The sequence below is a fragment of the Salmo salar genome, chromosome ssa12 (genome assembly GCF_905237065.1).
Source record: "Salmo salar chromosome ssa12, Ssal_v3.1, whole genome shotgun sequence".
Lineage (NCBI taxonomy): Eukaryota > Metazoa > Chordata > Actinopteri > Salmoniformes > Salmonidae > Salmo > Salmo salar.
The window spans coordinates 28592833-28618847 of record NC_059453.1 but is presented as its reverse complement, the minus strand read 5'-3'; the positions used below and the strand labels follow the sequence as shown (position 1 = coordinate 28618847).

At 42.6% G+C, this 26015-nt stretch overlaps 1 protein-coding gene across 3 annotated transcripts; it reads left to right on the top strand.

Annotated features, from left to right (window-relative positions):
* Nucleotides 1-3199: 3199 nt before the first annotated feature.
* LOC106564678 (phosphoinositide 3-kinase regulatory subunit 5) lies at nt 3200-25414 on the top strand. 3 transcript variants are annotated; one of them, XM_045691200.1, is made up of 18 exons: nt 3200-3466; nt 13586-13703; nt 14666-14781; nt 15037-15105; nt 15193-15331; nt 18813-18882; nt 19274-19448; nt 19651-19819; nt 19932-20000; nt 20201-21093; nt 22012-22128; nt 22236-22367; nt 22512-22605; nt 22994-23070; nt 23206-23299; nt 23470-23555; nt 24082-24197; nt 24591-25414. In XM_045691200.1, the coding sequence occupies exons 2-18, from the start codon at nt 13604-13606 to the stop codon at nt 24736-24738; spliced, it is 2664 nt and encodes an 887-aa protein (XP_045547156.1). In that variant the 5' UTR covers nt 3200-3466; nt 13586-13603; the 3' UTR covers nt 24739-25414. The 3 variants fall into 3 exon arrangements, with proteins under 3 accessions (XP_045547156.1, XP_013986368.1, XP_013986370.1); XM_014130893.2 differs by having other exon boundaries at nt 22012-22137; XM_014130895.2 differs by lacking the exon at nt 13586-13703 and having other exon boundaries at nt 3210-3466; nt 22012-22137.
* Nucleotides 25415-26015: the final 601 nt, after the last annotated feature.

Sequence of the window (26015 nt, the reverse complement as noted above, 5' to 3'; positions counted from 1 at the left end):
ATAATGTCACATTTACAGTATACTTAAAGATGCAGTCAGAGATCTTAAACAGTAACAGATTCGTAACAAATTGTACGAATTGGAATTTGTAACATGTCATATGAAATGGATGATGTAATACATATTCCGGGACACGTTTTGGATGCAGAGCACTACTTTCAAAACTACTGACTAAAATTATGCAAAACCTTTGGAGCATCTGGGTGGCTCTCCCGTAAGCACCAATGCAATAGCTGGGTCTGGTCTACATAGTTCATTGACTGTATATGAACCAGAAAAAAGGAACCTATGAAATGTTTCTCTTTCTCTTCCATCTCTGACTTGGCCATAGAGATAAATAGTGGACTTTAGGGCCCAAAATCCTGGTTTAGCATGGGCAGCGCCATTAAGGACATTCAGCATTTTGAAGGAGTCAACTTGGTGGGACTTCCTATGGGTTAAGGAAGGATCACATTATTCCATCCTGGTCATCGGGAGGGATCAGCCAATTAATTATACTTGTGAGCAAACATTCCACAACTTCAGGTGGAAGTAAATCACAAACCTTGGTTTTATACCAGTTCAAACCACACTAAGTTTTCCACCATTCATTTTTCCCACAGGAGAATTTAGAAACACTTATAATAAGGGCTGTGTTTGGTGTAGGCTTACCCTGGCATGACGTTTGTATAAGTGTAAATCTCTCTAGGACAAGGTGACTTTTATCAATATATTCGCCTGTATTTACCCCCAAAATGAAATGCCAATTAGCTGCTAATGTGGCTATCATAAAGAACTACAAATGCCATATTGATCTGGAAAAGACTGCCGAATCGAGGCAAAGGTAAGAATCTCTGGATTAACTATCTAATGTTAGCTAAATTTATGAATGAATAAATTGGCTACATTTCTTTAAATTGACAATTCTGTGAACTGTCTTGTGCAAGTTTTAAATTGACACAATACCTGTTAGCAAAGGTGTCAGCTAGCAGCCTGGTCTCATAGACTAGACGTAACATAGTAAATGTATGTCTGGGATACTGAAATTAGTATGATATGTTACGTTTGTTGTGGCTACATAAGACAGATGGTTACTTAAGGCAAAAACGAAAGTAGGGTGGTTGGTCGGGGTGGATGGGTGGGTGTATAAATGCAGTGTCTCGGATTTACATACAGAATAATACAAATGCAATGAAACCAGGTTGTAGCTAGAGATGATGTGCAGGAGTTTGCAGGGATTTGTAGTCTTGCATGATGTCTACTTAGATGCTAAATAACATTTTGAAATCTGAGAGTAAATAGAGCCGAATATATTGATACAAGTTACCTTGTCTGAGAGACATTTACATGGTTATCAAAACGTCACGCCAGGGTAAGCCTACACGAAACACAGACCTTATTTTAAATGTTTCTAAAATTCCCTATGGGAAAAATGAATGGTGGAAAAACGATTGGAACCATTTCCCTGTTTGACTGCTAGGTTTTATGGGTATTATGACACCTTCACTGTGGGGCTCTATATCTTGGGTCATGGGTCACATGTGTGTAGGCACACAGGTGACCAGGAAGTGGGAATGAACAGGTATGGCGAGCCTACATTTCACAGTTTACACCTTGGATGTATGATTTTGCCTATGGTAATAGGCCTTCATGTGATTATTTCAGTGTTTTTATCTTTGCTTTGCTGCTAATAAATGGGCAAAAGACTCAACCAAAGATCGCATCTGGAAAGTGGTTTGTTTGGCTCGCGTTGGACATTTGCTAACACATATGCTAGAGTGGCTGTCAGGAACGTATAACTAGGTTGCCAGTACAATAACGTCAGCAGCATTTTCTTTTGTACTCCATTTATCTCTTCAGATGGCTGTGGACTGGGACGTTGATGTTCTGCATTGTTAGTCAAGCACCTGTACACGTTGATATCCTGAGGCTGTGGAAAGAGCGCCATCTTTTGGGAACAGGATGGAACTTGGTACATTTTTCCCAAATCATCAAAAACAAAAATGCACCCACCATGACCTGTAAAACCAGTCTGACTTAAAACGTTGAGACAATGTAATACTGTTTATCCAACATTGACCAATATTAATCTGGCACCTTTTGATATTCTGTGCGGTAGTCAAAGAACTAAGGAAGTTTCATGATAACCCACATCTATGTCCTCACCACTGCTGTAGTCTAATGACTTCATAACAAGAGGTGGCAGTGTTTCACCACTGTTGTTGAAGGTTGGCTGGCTACTGTACTGTGTGGGGTCTATTCAATCTCATTGGCATGATGGCATCTGTGCAATAGTGGCCTTCACTGGTTGAACCGCAAATGGAGAACCATCTTTATTATTAGACTGAGCCTCTTCTCCCAATAACTCAAATGCACATTTAAAGTCAGTTGAAATGATATAATGTTCACCTTTGACCTTTCTAGAGCTATTATAGTAATCATAGACTTCAGACTTCCAGAGTAGGGCCTATATGAAAAAAATATGATAGGAATAAAGTAATCCATCGCAAGCCCAGAGCAATACAGGAAATACTCACGTTCCCCTTCATTGTAAACCTCATGAATTTACTGTTTATTTACTGCCATTGTTTTTAGCTAATGCCTTGGGTCCTGTTCCCTCTCAGAGAGAGAGGGGGGATTTACTGTAACACAGGAAATGCAAATCACAGTCAAAGTGGCTTCAGGGGAAGTAGGGAGATAATAGTGCTGCCCTGAGTGAGAAGAAAACAGTGGCTGTCCCAATGAGCCCAGATCCATTTTTCATTTCAATATAGGCGTGTTGTTATGTAGATATTAACCTTTAGGAAGTCAGTGTAAGACTACAAGTACTTGTTTTTTTTCTATTAGTATCCTTTTAGTATTCGTCACACAATTCAGAGTTCAATTGTCCTCCGTCATGTGAGTAAACTTGAACTTGGACAAACTCTCAAGTGTATTTTCTCTCAAGTGTATCAGGTAGAGATAGGTGAAAACTACCTTTGCAAAGACAGGGCAAAATACTATTGGGATTAGTAATAAATAGGGTCAATCCTATAAAATCAATGACCCAGCCAGTCGAAACTAAAGATTGAAAGATCAAAGCCCAACGTTCAAAACAATGAAACACGTCTTTATTCATGAAAATAGCAGGGAAACAAACAAATGAGACAAATTACTTCCTTTAGGAAGGCCAACAGACACCCACACTCTGCCTTCCTCATTGTGCTTACATGCACCTCTCTCATTCACTTCCTGTTTGACACAAGCCCTCTGCGTGTGCAGGGTCTATATCTCCACCACTACTACTGCAGCTACTGTGACTGGTGGTAGTCTACAGCTGTTGTTTCTCTGGAGCCATACACAGCACTAGTAAAGGATGTGGCTCATCTGCGCTCCCCCTCTTCTCTCTTGTGAATGAATGGCAGTGGGATTGGAGTCATTGGACCTGAGGGGCTTTCACACAAACGAACGCCAAAAGGCTATGGATGTTACTGAACGATAACAGAAGGTAAGCAGTATGGATGATTAGTGGGCTATCTGTGGTTGTAAGCCTACCAGGCTATTGTCTTTTCACAATGTAAGAGCATGCTTTTGTGGCACAGTCGATGGTGCGCTGGGCTTCGGGCCAGAAGGTTGAGGGTTAAAGGGGAATTTGGTGGAGGGGATAGCCCCAGCTGGAACTCAAACCCGGGTCGAGCAACTGCCAAGAGGTCCAAACTCACCCACGCTAAATTACTGGAGCCTAAATCCAGTATAATAGACAATAGAAAAGTTTCAGAAATATAACATCTGGACAATTTGAAAAGTACTCAAGTGTCTGACTCCAGACATTCAAAATGACATTATATTCAAATTTAGACATTTGACCTTGGATATGAGTTAGTATTGTCAGTTGTCTTCATCTGTGGATGATGCGTTATTGTTGAAAATCTCTAGTTGCCATTGTGCCCACAACTGCAAACTGAGAAAATACTGGTTCCATACATCTGAGAAGGGAACATTTGTGCACTAATCCTGGGACTAGACTAGCCAATCGAATAAACATAATCAATGCCCAAGTGTCATATCATTGCTTCAATGCTTGTGTTTCTGAGTTTGTGGCTGGCGGTTGGTCCAGGGGTGTAAGAAAAGGGTATTGAGACAGTATAATGGGGCTCTCGAGTGGTGCAGCGGTCAAAGGCACTGCATCTCTAGAGGCATCACTACAGACCCTGGTTTAATTCCAGGCTGTATCACAACCGGCCGTGATTGGGAGTCCTATAAGGCGGCGCACAATTGGCCCCGTGTCGTCCGGGTTAGAGTTTGGACGTGGTAGGCCGTCATTGTAAATAAGAATTTGTTCTTAACTGACTTGCCTAGTTAAATAAAGGTTAAATAAAATAAATAAATCGTAAGAAGGATAGTTAAAGTTCTGGTGATGGGGTATTCTGGTTAGTTGAGGTCGTCATCCATTAAACTGATAGTGATTGTACTTACAAATTCCACAAATGGATCGATTAAAATGTGGTGACTATCAGAAACAACACCTGTAAACGCAACTGGGCTTATTAAACTGTTTATCAGTTTGTGGTAGATGCTGTTACACTGATGGGAAGGCTGTGCAAATGATGTCACTGACACACAAGGAAGTAAACTTGCAGACCCCCACCAAGCAGCATTTTGGGAACTTTATTTTTAGACACCCTGTGATTGTACTGTCATGATTCTAATACACAATGAGGAAGTATGTGTTGGTTGCATGGATACAGTATGCACGCAAACAGTTATTATACCATTTAGCAGATGCTTTTATCCAAATCAACTTAGTCGAGCATGCGTACATTCTTCATACGAGTGTTCCCGGGAATCGTTCCTTCAATCCTGGCGTTGCAAACGCCGTGATCTACCAACCAAGCCACAGAGGACCACAGTTATAATACTCTAATACCCCACCTGTCACTTACAGTAGAACTGTGTGTTGATTGATGCACCACTTACAGTAATCTGAAGATATAGAGTGCATTCGCAAAGTACTCAGACCCCTTGACTTTTTCCACATTTTGTTACGTTACAGGCTTATTCTAAAGTCGATTGAATTGCTTTTTTCCCCCTCATCAATCTCCACACCAATATCCCATAATGACAAAGCAAAAACAGGTTTATAGATTTTTGTGCAAATTTATGAAAAATATAAAACTCATATTACATTTGTATAAGTATTCAGACCCTTTACTCAGTACCTTGTTGAAGCACCATTGGCAGCGATTACAGCTTCAAGTCTTCTTGGGTATGATACTACATGCTTGGCACACCTGTATTTTTGGAGTTTCTCACATTCTTCTCTGCAGATCCTCTCAAGCTCTGTCGGGTTGGATGGGGAGAGTTGGTGCACAGCTATTTTCAGGTTTCTCCAGAGTAGTTCGGTCGGGTTCAAGTTCGGGCTCTGGCTGGGCCACTCAAGGACATTGAGACTTGTTCCGAAGCTACTCCTGCATTGTCTTGGCTGTGTGCTTAGGGTCATTGTCCTGTTGGAAGGTGAACCTTCGCCCCCAGTCTGATGTCTCGAGCGCTCTGGAGCAGGTTTTCATAAAGGATCACTGTACTTTGCTCCATTCATATTTTCCTCCATCCTGACTAGTCTCCCAGTCCCTGCAGCTGAAAAACATCCCCACAGCATGATGCTGCCACCACCATGCTTCACCGTAGGGATGGTGCCAGGTTTCCTCCAGACGTGACGCTTGGCATTCAGGCCAAAGAGTTCAATCTTGGTTTCGTCAGACCAGAGAATCTTGTTTCTCAAGGTCTGAGAGTCCTTTAGGTGCCTTTTGGCAAACTCCAAGCGGGCTGTCTTGTGCTTTTTACTGAGGAGTGGCTTCTATCTGGCCACTCTACCATAATGCCTGATTGGTGGAGGGCTGCAGAGATGGTTGCCCTTTTAGAAAGTTCTCCCATCTCCACAGAGGAACTCTGGAGTTCGGTCGGACTGACAGTCGGGGTCTTGGTCACCTCTCTGACCAATTGCTGAGTTTGGCCGGGCGGCCAGCTTTAGGAAGAGTCCTGGTTGTTCCAAACTTCTTCCATTTGAGAATGATGGAGGCCACCGTGTTCTTGGGGACCTTCAATGCTGCAAACATTTTTTGGTGCCCTTCCCCAGATCTGTGCCTCAACACAATCCTGTTTCGGAGTTCTACAGACAATTCCTTCGACCTCATGGCTTGATTTCTGCTCTGACTTGCATTGTCAACTGTGGAACCTTATATAAACAGGTGTGTGCCTTTCCAAATAATGTCCAATCAATTGAATTTACCACAGGTGGACTCCAATCAAGTTGTAGAAACATCTCAAGAACGATCAATGGAAAGTTATTTTCTGAGTCTTATGGCAAAGGGTCTGAATACTTATGTAAATAAAGTATTTCTGTTTTTTATTTTTAATACATTTGCAAAAATGTTAAAAAAAAAAACGTTTTCGCTTTGTCATTATGGGGTATTATGTGTAGATTGATGAGAGAAAAAAATTGAAGTCTGTCACAGTCATGCATATTTATACTCGGTGTTTTGCTCAGAGATTAGTAAAATATTGAGAAATGGCCTATGCAGTTGGGTGTTTCAGTTTATTAAAGAATTATAGTAATATTACACAATGAACTACTTAATCCATATCCCAATCATCAGTGTGGATTCACTGTTTTTTGGTGAAGGCAGAATGAAACAGAATACTTTATTTCATATCTCCAAATGCACTTTCTAGCAACCTGCTCTTGATGTGCAAGTGTGTTTCCGTTTTAGGTTTCAGTCTATTGTGAGCACTGAGAATATTTATAACACTAGCAAACTGTTAACCAAAGTCATTTATCAGACCCAGAGCAACCTACAGGAGCAATTATGGTTAAGTGCCATGCTCAAGGTCACATCAACCAATTTTTTTCCCACCTAGTCAGCTCAGGGATTCAAACCAGAAACCTTCCGGTTACTGGCTCAACGCTCTTAACCGTTATGCTAACTGCCACTCTTCAGCATGTTATTGGAAGTCACCTACCTCCCTATATTTTTCTCCAAGCACTAGTGAAAGCGGCAACACCCATTTTTAGCAGACAAGATCGTTTAGTTAGCACTCACATCAAAACGCCATACAGTATGATTCACACAACCTCTCTTCCTGTTTACCTCTAAACCAGTCTTACCTATCTCCAAAATCTACGTTTTTCTACACACACTCAGAACTTTCCCACATGATATACACCTCACTCACCCAGGGGTACGTTCAGTAGGCAAACGTGGAACGTTGCAGATAGAAATGTAGTGAATCGAGCTGACATGATTCCTTATTCTACATGTCAGAGAGGCATGTTTGTTCTACATATTTTGTTAAACATATTTCTATCGGAATGTCACCTGAACACGGCCCCAGGTCTTTCACATTGCATATACTATATCAACATTGCACATTATACACTAATGCTTGTGTTAGAGCAGTCAAATATTAAACACCATATGCTCACGATATTCTAACTGCCAGTTTAGTTATAAATGTGTGTATATATATATATATATATATATATATATATATATACAGTATAAAACACAGTGTGGAGGTTTGGTAGTCATGTCTTATATCAAACCTGGCTCGTAGTCCATAATGCAATTCAGACCATATTTGCATAATTGTCCACTCCCTCTAATAATACCTTTACTGGGGACGTGAGGATCAAAGTCTGTGTATAATAACACTGTTGTTCTAACTCCTATCCACCTTGTGGATCTGTTGTCACTTGTCTAAATGTGTCCTGAATCTGATCATAAAATATGTGTACACTAAGGACCACACCGCAGACTGTAATGCGGAAAAAATATTTTTTGTCAGATTCAGTTGAAGTCGGAAGTTTACATACACCTTAGCCAAATACATTTAAACTCAGTTTTCACAATTCTTGACATTTAATCCTAGTAAGAATTCCCTGTCTTAGGTCAGTTAGAATCACCACTTTATTTTAAGAATGTGAAATGTCAGAATAATAGTAGAATGATTTATTTCAGCTTTTATTTCTTTCATCACATTCCCAGTGGGTCAGACGTTTACAAACAATGAATTACTATTTGGTAGCCTTGCTTTTAAATTGTTTAACTTGGGTCAAACGTTTCGGGTAGCCTTCCACAAGCTTCCCACAATAAGTTGGGTGAATTTTGGCCCATTCCTCCTGACAGAGCTGTGTAACTGAGTCAGGTTTGTAGGCCTCCTTGCTCGCACACGCCTTTTCAGTTCTGCCCACAAATTTTCTATAGGATTGAGGTCAGGACATTGTAATGGCCACTCCAATACCTTGACTTTGTTGTCCTTAAGCCATTTTGCTACATCTTTGGAAGTATGCTTGGGGTCATTGTCCATTTGGAAGACTCATTTGCGACCAAGATTTAACTTCCTGACTGATGTCTTGAGATGTTGCTTCAATATATCAACATAATTTTCCTCCCTCATGATGCCATCTATTTTGCGAAGTGCACCAGTCCCTCCTACAGCAAAGCACCCCCACAACATGATGCTTCCACCCCCGTGCTCAACGGTTGGGATGGTGTTCTTCGGCTTGCAAGCCACCCCCTTTTTCCTCCAAACATAACGATGGTTATTATGGCCAAACAGTTCTATTTTTGTTTCTTCAGACCAGAGGACATTTCTCCAAAAAGTACAATCTTTGTCCCCATGTGCAGTTGCAAACCGTAGTCTGGCTGTTTTATGGCGGTTTTGGAGCTGTGGCTTCTTCCTTGCTGAGCGGCGTTCCAGGTTATGGCGATATAGGACTCGTTTGACTGTGGATATAGATACTTTTGTACCTGTTTCCTCCAGCATATTCACAAGGTCCTTTGTTGTTGTTCTGGGATTGATTTTCACTTTTCGCACCAAAGTACATTCATCTCTCGGAGACAGAGCATGTCTCCTTCCTGAGCGGTATGACGGCTGCGTGTGTTTATACTTGCGTACTATTGTTTGTACAGATGAACGTGGTACCTTCAGGTGTTTGGAAAGTGCTCCCAAGGATGAACCAGACTTGTGGAAGTCTACAATTATTTTGTAGACCTCCACATATTATTCTGATGTCTTGCCTGATTTCATTTGATTTTCCCATGATGTCAAGAAAAGAGGCACTGAGTTTGAAGGTAGGCCTTGAAAAACATCCACAGGTACACCTCCAATTGACTCAAATGATGTCAATTAGCCTATCTGAAGCTTCTAAAGCCATGACATCATCTTCTGGAATTTCCAAGCTGTTTGAAGGCACAGTCAACTTAGTGTATGTAAACCTCTGACTCACTGGAATTGTGATACATTGAATTATAAGTGAAATAATCTGTCTGTAAACAAGTGTTGTAAAAATGACTTGTGTCATCCACAAAGTAGATGTCCAAACCGACTTGCCAAAACTATAGTTTGTTAACAAGAAATTTGTGGTGTGGTTGAAAAACGAGTTTAATGACTCCAACCTAAGTGTATGTAAACTTCTGACTTCAAGTGTTCAGTAACTGCAGATGTGGCAGCTTCTATGCTTCCACCATGGAGCCGAATGAACTTTACCATCATCGATACCCTGCCACTGTATCCCACTGTACCTGGTTGGACCTGTACGTGCGAAAAAGACACCCGCTCGCCGGTAGTTGCATTGAACAAAAGAGGAAGCAATTTACAGCAGAGCATTATCGTATTATTGTTCAACTTCTGTTATATCCTAAAACCATAAGAGGCTGGTGCTCATGCACTAGTCCGGTTGAGTGAAAGAACGGAGGGTAAGGTGATACGAGGAGAGGAGGGGGACATCAGTGTTTTAAACCCAACAGAGGAAGATTGGATGGGGATATGGGACTATCAATTAAAGTACAATGAGACGACCCCCCCCCTCCACCACCTCCTCCCTTGTCTGTGGGAGTCTATCTGAGAGGCTGATCACACCACAACAATGGACAGGCACCTGCTTCCCTTCCAGGGCTGGGGAGCTATCTTCCTGTTTGGAAGCTGTTGGAAATGTGATCAGGCTGGGCAAAAGGAAGAGGAAAGGAAAGACGGGAAGAAGGAAGAGTCTCACACTATGTCTCAGGGTAGAGCATTGTAGAGAAGAAAGAGGGCTAACCAGGTTGCCAGATCTGTTGCTCGTTGTCATGGCTATAACACTGTTTTTGAGGGTAGGGTTCCAAGATATCTATGGAGGGTACAGGCAGAGTGGGAAGCTACCCTGGTTGCCAGATCTGCTTGGCTAAAGCATACACAGATCTGGAACCCGGCTAGCGTCAAGCTGAAGATCTTGTTACTGTTGACTTGAGATTACTTGAGGGCCTTCATCATGCCACATCTGCAGCTGTGTGCAAGGGTGCTCCACCAGGATTGAGTCACGTTCAGGCTTGACCTATAAATCTGCTGACAATAAGACTAAATAGTCAGGTTATGTTCGGTCAGACTCAGTATGACTCAGTTGTTGGCTTGATTGTGGCAATCCAATCCACAAAGTATTTTGGTTTAAACTGGGAGCCAGTTGTTTGTATTGATCAGTTGATCTAACTGATTCTAATTGATTAATTGGATGAGATTGGGTGTGTCATGCTAGCACCTTGGGCTGAAATCAGGGATTAGTTGAAAACGTCCAGATGCTACACTCTTAGGAAAAAAGGGTTCCCAAAGGCTTCTCCGGCTGTCCCCATAGGAGAACCCTTTTTGGATCCAGGTAGAACCCTTTTTGGATCCAGGTAGAACCCTTTTTGGTTCCATGTAGGGTTCTAGATGGAACCCAAAAGGATTCTACCAGGAACCAAAAAGGGTTCTTCAAAGGGCTCTCCCATGGGGACAGCCGAAGAAACATTTTTAGGTTCTATATAGCACCTTTTTTTCTAAGAGTGTAGGGTACTCCAAAATGATATGTGATGTGAAGGACAAAGGAGAGACCGGGGACATGGCACCTAGAGACAGACATGTGACTTTTAGTCAGCTTTCCTTATTAGCCTCTGTTGCAACAGCTGAAAATGTGGAAGTGACCTTGTTGACGTTTGAGAGGACATTCATACATCCTCTTATGAAAACCCACAGTTTCATATATTTTCAATAGTTGCCATGTAAACAGAATAATTCAATACCGGAATATAATTTTCTAGAACAGCCTGTTAATCTATGCTATTGTTACACTGACAGTGTGAAATACATCGAACAGCCACTGATGTTTAGAACATGTTGCTAGCACTTTGTTTGACTTCATTACACATTTATGAGCCATACTTAATGCATTCATACCACTACATAATCATTTAAATAAGTTAACAACCTACAGTCAGCCATTATATGGCAGTGGATGACTCACTCTGAATGTCCTACTGTAAATGAGATCATAAGAGTTGCTTTATTATACCCAGAGTCAACATCTGATCCTAGGCTGGATACAGCCATCAGAACCTATATGACTTATTAGTTCCTTCCCATTCCACCTGGCCTGTGTCCAACGCAGTATAGTTCCACAATGACCGGTGGGTCATTTACCGGTTAGTATCAAACAGTAACTTTCCTACACCTACTGACCGTGCCACTCATAACACATCTTGCCTGATCTCAGACCTGTTTGTGTTGTCCTGCCAAATCCTATGGTCATTGTCAACCCAAACAATGGCAAGACAGACCAAACAGATCTCAGACCAGGCTATAACACTTCTGGGGATACGATACACCTTTAGCGTGGGCGACGGGGTCTGAGAACAAGGCTGTATGGAAGTGTTGTTTATGTAACTTCTATTGTTATTTTCAGGGTTCACCATATTGTTGTTAACAGTAGTGGTGCTGGAAATAATGGTTTAATTACTCTGACCCCCTGGCCTTTGTTCACATGCTCTTCCTCTCATGGTTCCTTAGGGGCCTTAAATGGTGGGGGCGCCCCGCCTGTTAGCTTCTGGAGCCGGGGGTAACCCCTCGATTTCAAATGAAACCTGCTCCTGGTTTTAAAATGCTTCAAATGAGGTAGTGCCTGTTTTGACTTAGAGTCTGTTTTTATGTTTCAGCTTTATCTCTGTATCAACATAAGGCCAGTGAGGAACACTCGTAGATGAGCCTTGGTTGGTCAGAATCAGTGTAAGTTCCCTCAGAGCAGGTGTCTGGTGGGTTTTTCATTCACCGTACGTTGGTGAGATATTACCGCTAATCACTCCTCTGACCTTTTGTGCATTTGTGTGAGTCATTCATAGGCACAGATTCATATGCAGCACGGTGCTATCTGGCACACATTATCAATCACATGTGGGATATAGGGGATTTCTCTGTCTCGATGGGGAGTTTTTGAGTCTGTTATTGGATACAAACACTAGTTGGTGGGAGGGATTGAAGTGTCTTGTCTTATGAAAGACGTTTGTTTTCACTCAACAAAGGAAGCTGCACTGTCCACTTTGGAAACCCCAACCCTGGGCTCTAACCCATGGTAAAGTTCCCCAGTGGGGCAAGAAAGGACAATACGTAGTGCTGCTGCTGCCTAAGACAGTACCTTTGGATATCTCCCTATATTGGAATCTTAGAATTTGTACAGTCAATTCATACACTAGTAGCCTGGTCCCAGATCTGTTTGTGCTCTTGCCAACTCCTGCTGCTCTCATTGTCAGGACAAAGGTATGGCAATGAGTGATACGAAGTTGGCAGGATAGCACAAATAGATTGGCACTCAGGCTAATACAATAGCTGCTTCTATTGTGAATGTCCAGTATCCTACATTACTGTAGCTGGTCAACAACACTCCAATGACAACAACACTCATTTTTACAGGCCTTTCTTGAGACATCTGCAGATTGTATCATGAAGTCATGACCAAAAAACGTCCGGCTGTTGATCAATCTGCAGTCAAGATTCTTGTGAAAAACAATTAGACATTTTAGTCAAATTACACAATTATTAACAAATTATTGCCAGTTATTATAGTAATAGACAGCAAATTCATCAGCCTCCAGTAGTTTTGAGGATATAATGTACATTTATTAATGTGACTGTTATTGGACCTTATTACGTTGATGCAGAGACTGGATTACAGAAACATGAAACTCCCGTGATTGTGAGTGAAATTGCTCGTTAATAAAACAACACCCTCATCCTGTCATGCATAACAGGAGATACAACACAATTATAACACGACTGAAACAAAGCCCAGCCATAGAGCCTAACACCTGGGTCAAAACAGGCGTGAAACAGAAACATTTTGAAGCCGAAAAATGTGATTTTATAATATACCAGTTCATGTTCTCTGTTTCAAAACGTGTTCAAATAGTTTGGTTTCTACTGAACATGCCCCTGTTGTCCGTCCTAATATCAGGAAGTCCCATATCCTATTGTCTCTATGTGATTCCCAGGAACACAGATGAGGGCGATGCCTATGAAGGGCCATAGAAATATAACAAACTGTAAGAAGGGCAGGAAGAGAGAATAACAGTTATCTTTTCTCTCCATCCCCCTGAAATCCCCTCCTGTCCTGTGGCTTTTCCACAGAACTCATGAGGGCATTTTCATATGTCCCCTGCGATGTATACCAAGATGCAAAACTGGACCCGTGTTTACTTCCTTGATCTGATAAGTCTAATATGCTTTCACGGGAAAGAGAGGGATGAATGGAGAGAGGTGTGCTGTTTATCCTCTTATCCCTCTCTTCTAGTCCAGGTCGTGAGAAGACATGCAGCACACGTCGTGTACTGAGGACCGGATCCAGCATGCTCTGGACCGATGTCTGGATGGGCTCAGACCCAGCCCCACGGCACCACAACCCTGGAACGGTAAGCCTCATCTGGGCTGAACAGGGTCGGACACGGGCGGGTGTATTTCATCTCTTCGTTGGTGACTTAGTTTTCATTCTCAGGGAATTTGATTCCCAGTGTATTTCATTTGAGACATACAGTCCTTTATTTCTTAAGAAAGGAATAATATGGTTGTTCACATTATATGGAAAGCAGGCCTGTTGCATGTAGTTCATGTCATAGTATTGATCCAAACTGCAGGAACATTTTCTAAGTGTGGTGTTACAGAAAGTCGACATGATATCAAATAGCATGAGACGTTTCAAGTGTCCAGCAACACGTTAACCCCTCCACAAGAAAATCTTCATCAGTCATCAGTCAGACCACACTGACAGCAAATTGTTGTTCTTTCTCAACTTCTGAGCACCACAACTGTTCGTTGTGACAGGTATATCTGAAGCCCAGTAGGCCTAGTGAGTCTGTTGTTGTTGAACACTGTCAGAGAAGTGTTACTACGTGCTAGAGGAAGTATCAACGTTGACACTATGGCTGTGGAGGAAGTTGTGCACACACACACACACACACAGACACAGAGACACAGAGACACAGAGACACAGAGACACAGAGAGAGAGAGAGAGAGAGAGAGAGAGAGAGAGAGAGAGACCGTCCGTGGTGGCATAGACCGCAGTGCGCCTGGAAGCATGATGAGGTAGTGTGAGGGTGTAGGATCAGGTTAGTGTAGTAAAGCGTAGCAGCACCAACTGTGTCAGATATCATACACCTACACACTGTGGTTTTCTATATCACATTTTCAGGAGGCACCTTGTTGCCGCATGCTGTGTTGAAATGATGTTATTCATTTGTTTGAAGTACACTGTGTACCCTTCAGGGAAGCTGCATGTTCTAGTTTCATAAACATGTTACACAATGTGGCATGCTCCCTCTGATGTGATGTGACGTGTGTGTGTGTGACGTGATGTGACGTGCGTGTGTGTTTCAGTCCTGATGTGCTCGGCGGGCCAGTCGTTGAACCGCTGGAGTCTGGAGGAATTGGTGAAGAGAGACCCAGAGAACTTCCTCATCCTCCTGCAGCAGATCCTCAGGAAGACCCGAGAGGTGAGGGGTCAAAGTGTCATTACTGAAAGGGCAGAGTTCTATCATAACTCCTCTACTTAGGATACTGCTATGACCTAGATTCTTATGGTCACATGTCATGATGACCCCAAGCCTCTACAGAATGTAGGTGGGATTTTAGTCTGATCTACAGTATGTGATGAGGAGCAGTATGCCGTCTTGTGGTGGGAATTGAGAACTGAAACTGTAAAGCGTGGATATGTGAATGAACTTTTGGGTCTCTGTATGTGTGTGCAGGTCCAGGATCAGTGCCAGTATGAGCGAGTGGCTCCCCTCGCTATCATGTTCTCCTCCACTCTGTTACAGGTAACGGTAATCAATCAATCAATAAACAAATCAAACATGAGAATCCCAACCTTAGTTACCTGTAACTAGGTGTTTTTCTGGTTGCAGACCCCCTTCTGTCCCCCTGCCACGGAGCTGCTGGAGGAGGCCTGTGAGGTGTTTGGCTGTTTCCTGACTTGGCCAGAGCCTTACTGCAGCGTGTGTAAAGGACTGCTCTCCACCTTACACCAGGAACTCAAGGCCCCAGGTAAACATGGAAAGACGTGGGATACTCTAACTTTTCTATCTATCCATGCTTCTATGGGGGTTTTGAACTATTCATTTACTTCATTGATGAGCATGATGTGGACTGTGAATTAATGAGGTCAAAAACGGTCATGTGTAAAACAGCTTTCCTTTTTTGTGAGGCAACAAGTGCCTATGTTGACTTCTCTCTCAATGGTCCGAGCCATAGTCGCTGAGGGGTGTAATCATTACGCCGATTCTGCAAAACGTTTCGCAATAAACTGTTTACTCCAAACACAGAAAACGCAAACAAGAGTTTCTATTGGACAAATTCAGATGGGTCCCTCCCCGTTTCGTTCAGTTTGCTCTGGTTGATTCCATTTGATTCTTAAACGGTAAACAGTTTCCATAATGAATACATCCCATGTCATGTACTGTGGCTCTGTCAACCATGATCAGTGACTGCCCCCTAGTGACTCAAAAGTAATACTGCAAAAATGTGGCAAAACAATTCACTTTTTGTCCTGAATACAAAGTGTTATGTTTGGGGCAAATCCAATACAACACATTACCAGGGTTGGGAGTAACGGATTATGTGTAGATACATGTAATCTGTTACATGTAAGGGATTACAAAAACGCTAACTGTAATCCGTTACGTTACCAGCAAAAATATTGTAATCAGATTGCAGATACATTTAAAAAACTAGTTGGTTACTTCAAGGATTATTTTTAAATTCAAAATGGATGTTTGCGGAAAAAATATTTGACACTTCTCTGTTCATTCAATGACATTCAAATCAGCATTGAAAAAAGGGGAACATTTCAGCTTGTTCCACCTGAGTGAGTCTGACCACAAGTCAGAGACCACTATGATGACACACCAAATGTGTTTAATGGATCGTGGGGAAAGAACAGGAATAGGCTTTTGTAGGCTACAGTCCAAGCAGTGTCTTTCAATGGTGCGACTGCTGTCGGCATCCAAGATCAGCAAACTTGAATAAACACTTGAAGGTAAGGGTGACAGCAGTGGTGTAGTCTACGGCGATAAGGGGATATAATTTATTATTGATATCTACATAGCGCATTGATGTGAATCATACTGCTGCTCTCTCATTTAGCTATTTGCACCATACGGATTGTGGTTGTTGTGGATGGTTGTTCACAAATCTAAATGTGTTTTTGAACCCAATAATGGTTGAATACAAGAAGGTTAAGCTGCCTATCAATCATTGTTTTTGAAACCAGTGGACAGCCAGTGAAAAATGCACTCTTGCAACAGCTGCATAGTGCGGATCCAAGACTATGGAATAAAAGTGTGGCTTTTATTGCTCAATCTAAGTCATGCTGATAAAAAAACAAAAAAATCCATAGGCCTAATGGACACATGCTCAAACTCACACAGTTTTGACAGACTTAAAAGGGGCAATCTGTAGTTGCTACATCCATTTTTGGGCTTATAAATTATATATAAATGTTTGGACACTACTCATTCAAGGGTTGTTCTTTATTTTGACTATTTTCTACATTGTAGAATAATAGTGAAGACATCAAAACTATGAAATAACACACAAGGAATCATGTACTAACCAAAAAAGTGTTCAAAATATATTTTAGATTCTTCAAAGTAGCCACCCTTTGCCTTGATGACAGCTTTGCACACTCTCGGCAAAGCATGCCATTCCATGAGCGTAGCATTTATTTTTCACCTTGAATCAATGAGCCCAATCAGTCCTCCATGACAACAAAATCATAAACAACAGAGTAGGGCTGGCAAATAAGTTGTTCGTTTTGAGGTAAAATTGCTCAGGTAAAATTATTTTGCTAATCTATACTTCCATATTTCCAAGTCCTACTCTTTAAGATCAAGGAGTATAACATTTATTGGAATGACTGGATATCATTTAATTGTATTATATGTAGTAGAAAGCGATGGGTTTGAAGAAGAAGAATCAACCCATAAAGTAACATTTAACATCCATATATTGCCAGCTATGTAAACTTTTTATTTTATTTATTTTTACCCCCCTTTTCTCCCCAATTTCGTGGTATCCAATTGGTAGTTACAGTCTTGTCTCATCGCTGCAACTCCTGTACGGACTCGGGAGAGGCGAAGGTCTAAAGCCGTGCGTCCTCCGAAACACAACCCAGCCAAGCCGCACTGCTTCTTGACACAATGTCCGCTTAACCCAGAAGCGGAGGAACACCTACACCTGGCGACCGTGTGAGCGTGCATTGCGCCCGCCCCGCCACAGGAGTAGCTAGAGCGCGATGGTACAAGAACATCCCTGTCGGCATAACCCTCCCCTAACCCGGATGACTCTGGGCCAATTGTGCGCCGCCCCATGGGTCTCCCGGTCACAGCCGGTTGCGACAGAGCCTGGACTTGAACCAGGATATCTAGTGGCACAGCTAGCAATGTGATGCAGTGCCTTAGACCAGTGCCGTAAACTTTAACATTGATTTATCCTGCAATAGATGTTGTTCAATTGGTAACATACATTTTTTTCTTCTTCTAATGTCTCTTAAGGGGAAAGTAATCTAAAAGTAACGGAATGTAATCAGATTACGTTACTGAGTTTGGGTAATTACTGATTACGTTACTGATTACAATTTTGGACAGGTAACTTGTCAAGGATTGCATTTAGAAAGTAACCTACCCAACCCTGCACATTACTGAGTACCAGTCTCCATATTTTCAAGCATAGTGGTGGCTGCGTCATGTTATGGGTATACTTGTAATCGTTAAGGACTGGGGAGTTTTTCAGGATAAAAAGAAATGGAAGGGAGCTAAGAACAGGCAAAATCCTAGAGGAAAACCTGGTTCAGTCTGCTTTCCACCAGTCACTGGGAGATTAATTCACCTTTCAGCAGGACAATAACCTAAAACACAAGGCCAAATCTACACTGGAGTTGCTTACCAAGAAGACAGTGAAGACATTTTTTCTGAGTGGCCGAGTTACAGTAATGACTTAAATCTACTTGAAAATATATGGCAATACCTGAAAATGGTTGTCTAGCAATGATCAACAACCAATTTGATAGAGCTTGAAGAATTTTGTGAAGAATAATGGGCAAATGTTTCACAATCCAGGTGTGGAAAGCTCTTAGAGCTTAGGTAAGTTAATAGTCAAGTTAGGTAAACGTGTCTGCTCAAACATGTGCCATTGATAATGCTTTACGGTTCTGTGGTAGCCTGTTCTTGAAAGCGGATGTGTGATATTTCAAATCACAAAAGAAAAAAAGCAGAACTATAACATCCTGTCAACTACCTGGAAGAGGATAATGACAGATAAAATTAAAAATAAGACTGAAATCTGAGAAAGTCACGTCAGGTACAGGCCAATGAATGAATGAATGAATGAATGAATGAGCTTGCAGTGGTGTGAATGGGCATCACTATTTTGTGATGTTGTGAGATCAAACTATTATATAATTGTGTGCAATACAATACTTTAGTGTGCAAAGAACAATCAACTTATTCAGCGTGTGTTCATTTCACAGGCATATCCTATCACAGACTGGTGAGAGAAGAGCAAGGCCTGGCCACCTCAAAACATCGCTCAAAAACAATGTAGGTTGTCAACAGTTTAACTGCTATATTTTACTACAGATTATTATAAATGACTGTGCATTTTTGTCATGCACATGTAAACCACACGTCTGGAACTCCACTTCAGTTATTGGTTCTCCCCACCCCTTCCCTGCCCGATATATCACTACTTCCTTTTCACTCTCATGAGGGGTTTTCTTCTGTTTAGCGTTCCCCTTGTTCTGTTTCCGTGTAACTGGGTGTGTATTTATATACACGTCTTTGCATGTGTGCCGAGAGACAAAGGCATTTGTATCTTCCTGTTCTACAATTCCTGTATCAAAGGAATAATAATAATGACTTTTTAGAGCGCAGACCTCCTATCACCCCTGTGTTTCCACTATGTCAACCCTATGTCATCTCATCCCTATAGGACGGTTCTGTTGATGAACCCTGGTGAGGTGCCTCCTGAGTTCCTGTCTGTAGCAGACCAGCTGAGTAGTATTCAACGGTCCCAGAGAGAGACATATATCACCCTGGTCAAACATGCCTACCAGGCTACCCTGGGCACCAAGTACCCCCTGGCCAGCATCCACAAAGCCCTGCAGGTACTGGACAACACAATATACCACTGGAGCGCTATAGAGATACCGATAGAAATTGTGATTTTAGCTAAGATTTTGTTAGTCTTGATGGGATGTGTAATCTGTTAGTTTTTACCCATCTTGGTCAAAATCATTGGTTAGTAGTTTGATAGTTTGTTAGTACCGATCTTCTGTACAGTAACACAACGTGACTCTCTCACCACAGGTCAAGAGTCTAGAAGTGCTGGTGGAGATCTTCTCCATGGTAACCGACGTCCTGGAGATGGCCGCTGCCATGGACGACCCGGTGAAAGGCCGTGATCATGTGACACAGGGCCTGGAGAGGCTGAGGGAGAGGATGGGCGTCCCAGCGTCCAATGTCAGGAAGTCTGATGGTGAGAGGGCGGAGCCTAACCAGTGTATTGATTTGGCAAAATGAGGCTACTTGGAAAAAAATTCCATACAATATGTGTAAATGTTGTTTTGTTGTATTTACTCTGTCTTTAGGAATGCTGCAAACTCTACCACTGCCCACAGCCAAGTGCTACATGTTTCACTGGGACAAGGACAACTTTGGTAAAGGACTTTGCTCTTCAGTCTCTCATGAAATGGCTTGTCATGGGATCCCCCTTAAGTCTGGTTCCTCTCTAGGTTTCTCCTACCTAGGTTGACTTTCCTTTCTTTTTGATGGTTTCAACTTGGATTGTGACAAATTCATTTGTAGACGGTGCTTTACAGTACGTGCAACTGATAGACTGTGTCCTTGTGATTTTCAGACATCCTCAACACCATTCTGGAGAACGAGCATGACCTAACCGGCTTCCAGACCTCCAGTGGTCAGGGTGATGTTGAAGATGAGGAGGGGGAGGAAGGTGCAGAGTTCGACCTGGAGGAGGAAGAGGGGGAGAAGGAAGAGGGAGAGAAGGAGTTTGTACGTAGACATGTCGGCGACAACGGCTGGAGCGTGGACCACCGAGCCTCTACCTTCTCCACCCTCTCCACTGCCTCTAAAGACTCCATGTACTCCAACTTGTCCGAATCCTACACCCCCTCCATTCTCTCAGTCACTTCCGGCATCGACAGCGACTTCTACGAAGACCCTGAGGACGCCACTTCCACCTCCAGCACCTCCCCTTTGGAACGGAGCCCATCGTCCGGCAAGTCAACCAAAGCTTTGGCTCGTCGGAGCCAGCACTTCTCCCGTTTCTTCAAGACAAAGACGCAGTCCCTGACCAGAGCCAAGAGCCTCGGCAGCCCAGATGCTAAGGACTTTGTCCCTGTTCGTTCAAAGCGCTCCAATTCCCTCCCGCAGCAGGTGCACCTACGCAGCCCAGACTCCTTGTTCCAGAGCCCCTGTACCCCCCAGGCCCTCAAGCATGTGTGCTTCCGCCGGAGGCCCATCCTGAGCAGTGACGAGGAGGGTAACAGTAATGCCACCACCCTGAGGGTGGTAGTGTTCGGGGCCGACCACGTGGCGGGCAAGGTGGCGAGGGCCTATAGTAACCTTCGCCAGAGAGAGAACGTTTGCCCGAGCCTCAGCAGAGCCTTCCGGCTGCAGTTCTTCTTTGTGCCTGTGAAGAGGGACGGTGTTGTGAGGTGCCCCAGTCCCAGGTGCCCTAGCCCCGGAGGCCAGTCGGCTAGCCCACGGAGAGGAAGTACATCCTGTACAGTGAGTACAACTCTTATAGTATAGTGGCTTTTTTTAAGTGGCCCTATCAGGTTTATAGTATTGTGGATCTTTTTAAGTGTCCCTATTAGGGTTGGGGTTAATTCTATTTCAATTATAGTCAATTGGGGGGTTAATTGAAATATGATTTATAATATTTAAGTTTTTTCAATTTTAAATTGAACTTCAATTGACTTCCTGATGAGATGGACCCAAACCATGTTAGTTTCTGGTGCACCATAAGAAACATCATGTAACCGTTGTCGTCTGGAATGGAGGACCAAAACGCAGCAGGAATGTGGATGCTCATCTTGTATTTTATTTTATTTTAAACCAAGAAAACACCAAAATAACAAAATGAAGAACGAACGATCAACAAAACAGTCTTGTCATGCTCACACACGCAAAACAAGAAACAATCTCCCACAAACACTAACCCAAACACATACCCATATATAGGACTCCCAATCAGAGGCAACGAGAAAACACCTGCCTCCAATTGAGAGTCCAACCCCAATAAACCAGACATAGAAATACAAAAGACCAGAGACCACATAGAAATACAAACATAGAACATTACCCAAAAACCCGGAAATAATAAATCAAACGCCCTACTAAATAAACCACCACCCCGAACCACATAAAATAAATACCCTCTGCCACGTCCTGACCAAACTACAATAACAAATATCCCTTATACTGGTCAGGACATGACACATCAGCTCTAAAGCTTAACCTCAACTCTAGATAATGGATTGATAGCTGTTTAGGAGACCGTTTCCCTCAGGACTGAGTTTGGCAAACCCTGCGATAGAGCAGCGGAATTAAATTCAGGATGAGTCGTCAGGCAATGTTTCTGTGGCCATACAATACTATTACTACCGCAGCTAAAATGGAGAGACTGACATATTGTTCGTCTAGGAGCTCAACATTCTTGGCACAGAAGACAGCACTAACGACATAGCCCGTTTCATTGGTATGCTGGACCCCTGGTACGAACGCAACACCTTGAGCCTGCTCAGTCTACCAGCCAATGTGGTGGGTCAGGTAAGACCACATTTTGTGTGACATATAAAATGATGAATACGATGAAAGAATGATGTGTTGTCTCACGCACAGTCAATGGTGTTCACTGTGTCTTGCAGCAAACCTCTAAGATAGAGTCCGAGTTGTATGATAGTTCCTATGAGGATCGTCTGCCCATCCTGGCTGACCTGGTGCTGTACTACTGTCGCCATGCCACCAGGCCTGCACTGATGCAGCTCTACCAAGCTGAGGTGAGGCCTGGATTCTCTTTTCTGTCTCTTTTTCTCTCACGCTCTCACTCTCTGTCTCTCTCACTCACACACTGCACATCTCCTAGACTCAACCTCCATGTTATAAATGTGTGTGTTGACTGTTTGATGTCCTTGGGGTTGTAGATGACGTTAGCTGGAGGCGAGAGGAGGACAGAGGTTTTCATTCACTCCCTAGAGCTGGGCCACACCGCAGGGACACGAGCCATCAAGGCTATGGGTACGTACATCTACCTCAGCCCCATCTCCTAGCAACCAGACCCTAATAAACAACAGGCAGTTAAGATTTTCCAATTAGAAAAAATGCATCTTGACTTCAGCCGGGAGTCCGAGGTCTGGGTGGATTATGGCTCTGGGAACATCTGCTGTTTCAATCTATGATTCAGAGACTCAATTTGTCTCATTTGTTCCTCCATGTCGTTTCTTCTATGCTACATGACTGAATCTTTTCCACCGCTTTTTTCTTATTAAAAAACAAAGTGACACTGAATGTATAAATCATAGTTTTTCGTATTCATCATCATCAATGATTGATTATTCATCTTCATCATCATGTTCAGCTCTATGGCTGTATCCTAATAGGGAAGCTCTGTGTTTGTCCTTTGTAGGTGCCGCAAGCAAGAGGTTTGGGATCGATGGCGATCGGGAGGCAGTCCCTCTGATGTTAGAGGTGGTTTACAACACGGTAAGGTGGTGTTCAGCAGCTGTTCGTCATTCTAGAAACATACTGACGTGTCAACTGCATAATGAATCATCATGATCTTTGCCTGATGCATTTCTGATGTATCTCTCTCTCTCTCTCCTTCTTTTTCTGTCTCAGGTGGTTATCAGTGGGAGAAGTCAATGGACGAAGAAAGACAAAGTTTGCACCTCCATCAACCTGACCAAAGCCTGCAAGAATCCAGAGGAACTAGGTGATATAACTACAGCAATAAAATAAACTACAGTAAAATAAAGTTCTGAGTTCATTCATGAGTTGGGCATTTTGGGGATTTTTAGAGAGCAGCCAAATCAGTTAGGTTTGAAAGTTTGTTTCAGAAACGCAGACATCATGTTTTGATCCCTTCCTTCCCCCACGGTTTAGATTCAAAGATGGAGTGCTTGCAGTTGACAATGACAGAAGTACTGAAAAGGCAAAACTCAAACAAATCTAAGAAGGGCTACAATCAGGTGAGCAGGATGATGTCAGATCGAGTCGGTGTGACTTGCATACATCAACAACTTTACATAAACCACTGTGCTCTATAAGGACTCCATAAAGAGGTCTGTAGCAACATCTCTCGTACCCCGAGAACGAGATTCTTTCTAGATCAACCCGATAAAAAACCCAATGTACACTTTCACAGACACGTCTCAGTTTCTACTTTAACAGAGCACAACTTTCACTTGATTTTTTTATTTTTATTGTCCAACCCTTTTCCTGTTCACTGTTCACTTGATCTTACATTAATATGACACACTGCATCCTGTAGCTCAGACAAATATAGCATTAATACCACTAATTAATACTTTTCTATATGTCTTTAGGGCTGGTTTCCCAAACACAGATTAACCTAGTCCTAAACGCTTTCACTGGAGATTATCCTTTGATTGTGTTTTTGATCCAGGACTATGCTTAGTCTGTGTCTGGAAAAACAACCCTTGGAGTCCCATAATATACTTGTATTGCTTCTAATGGTCAGTTTCTACTTGACAGCAACTGAGCATTACTGAGGTGAAGGTGGACAAGGTGCAGGTCAGTGGGACTGGTAACACCACCTTCGCTGTGTGTCTGGACCAGGATGAGAAGAAGATCTTCCAGGGTGTCACCAGGTACAGGCATATATATATATATCTCTCTCTTCCATTCTCTTCCATATATATATATATATATACACACACACAGTCTTGTACAACTAACCTTGTGGGGACACACAATTCAGTCCCATTCAAAATCCTGTTTTCCCTAACACCTAACCTGTACCCTAAACCTAACCCTAGCTCCTAATCCTAAAACTAACCCTAGCTCCTAATCCTTACCCAAAACCCCCTAGAAATAGCATTTGACCTTTTGGGGACCAACAAAATGTCCCCAGTTGGTCACATTTTTGTTTTACTATTCTTAGTTAAACACATCCACAGTCTTCACAAGTAAAGTTAAACACGTCCACACACACACACACACTCTGACCACAGTGTCTCTTTCCCTCCCTCCTTCTCTCCCAGGTGTGAAGTATCTGTATGCTACAAGCCTGACAGCTCTACAGACTGGAGGTTAGACCAGGGCCTGTCCGCCCAGATCCAGCCACTCCACCCCACCTTCTGCTCCCTCCTCTGCCTGCCCATAGCCACCTTCAGCGGGGCACAGCCCTGAGAGAGGAAGACCAGCCTTAAAATATATATATACTTTAATGTATTTATGACACTTTTTTTAGACAGCTGGTAACAGAGGGGGAGACTAGTAAGTGGAGATGAAAAGCCATGAGTCTGTGGACCAGACTAAAATGAATTGGAAGAGACTCTTTTTGGAGCCAAGGGACATTATGGCTGCTGGATGGTTCAGCGAACCATCCTCCTGTGATGACTAACATTGCCTGAGACCTACAGACTTCCGTTGGGCTAACACAGTCTTGTGACATTCAGGAGACCGGGGTTCAGTACCCAGTTGCTAAAATGGACACTATGGATTATGTAAATGATGTACATTTGTGTAGTATATATTTCTTCCCTCAAAATAACTTCATCATTACACTGTAGCTACACTGGCATTGGTGCACGGTATATGGAAGCACTGAAGTCCTCTCTTCCTGCACTGCAATGAGCAACGCTTTCCTGAAATGGGACATTTCTGAAATATCACAGTGACTTCTTTAGACCAGCAGGGGAGTCTATTGTGTTCACTTTCCCACACTAGAGTGATGTATGTCAGGATAATGAGGTAGGAAAAGCAGCCTTTCTCAGGACTCCACAGACTCATCCAATTACAAATATGTTGTTTTTACATTTGAATGTATATATTTGACACTGTATTAAATAATCCAATTTTGACATTCCATTGTACATAATATAAGATGTATCATACTAAGTAGCACACTGTAATGTTTATTTGACACTGTATTTGACATAACATAAGATATATTTTGTTCATTTCGCTGATACTGATGACCGCAGGGACGCAGAAAGGACATAGATATTTCAGGATAGATTGACCTGGTGTCATAGACCAGTCTATGGTGCTACAGAATATACTCATCCAGTCCTTTTGTTAATCAGTTGTCTAATTTATTGTTGTCTACAGCTTTGCACTACCGAAAATGGATATGGTCACAGTAATCATTCATCAGCAGAATAGAATGCACAGTAAAATTGCTTAATAAAGGGTGAGGTTGGTATGTTAGAAATCTTTGTGTTTAAATGGGTAGGGCTCTGGGTTTATCCTGACTGTGACCTAACCAGTTTCCCTATGATGTCAGGAAAACACCACAGGTGAATACATTACACATGTACCCCCGAGTGTACAAAACATTAAGAACACATTCCTAATATTGAGTTACACCCTCTTCTGCCCTCGCAACAGCCTCAGTTCATCAGGGCATGGACTCTACGAGGTGTTGAAAGCCCCTCCACAGGGATGCTGGCCACAGTTGTCAA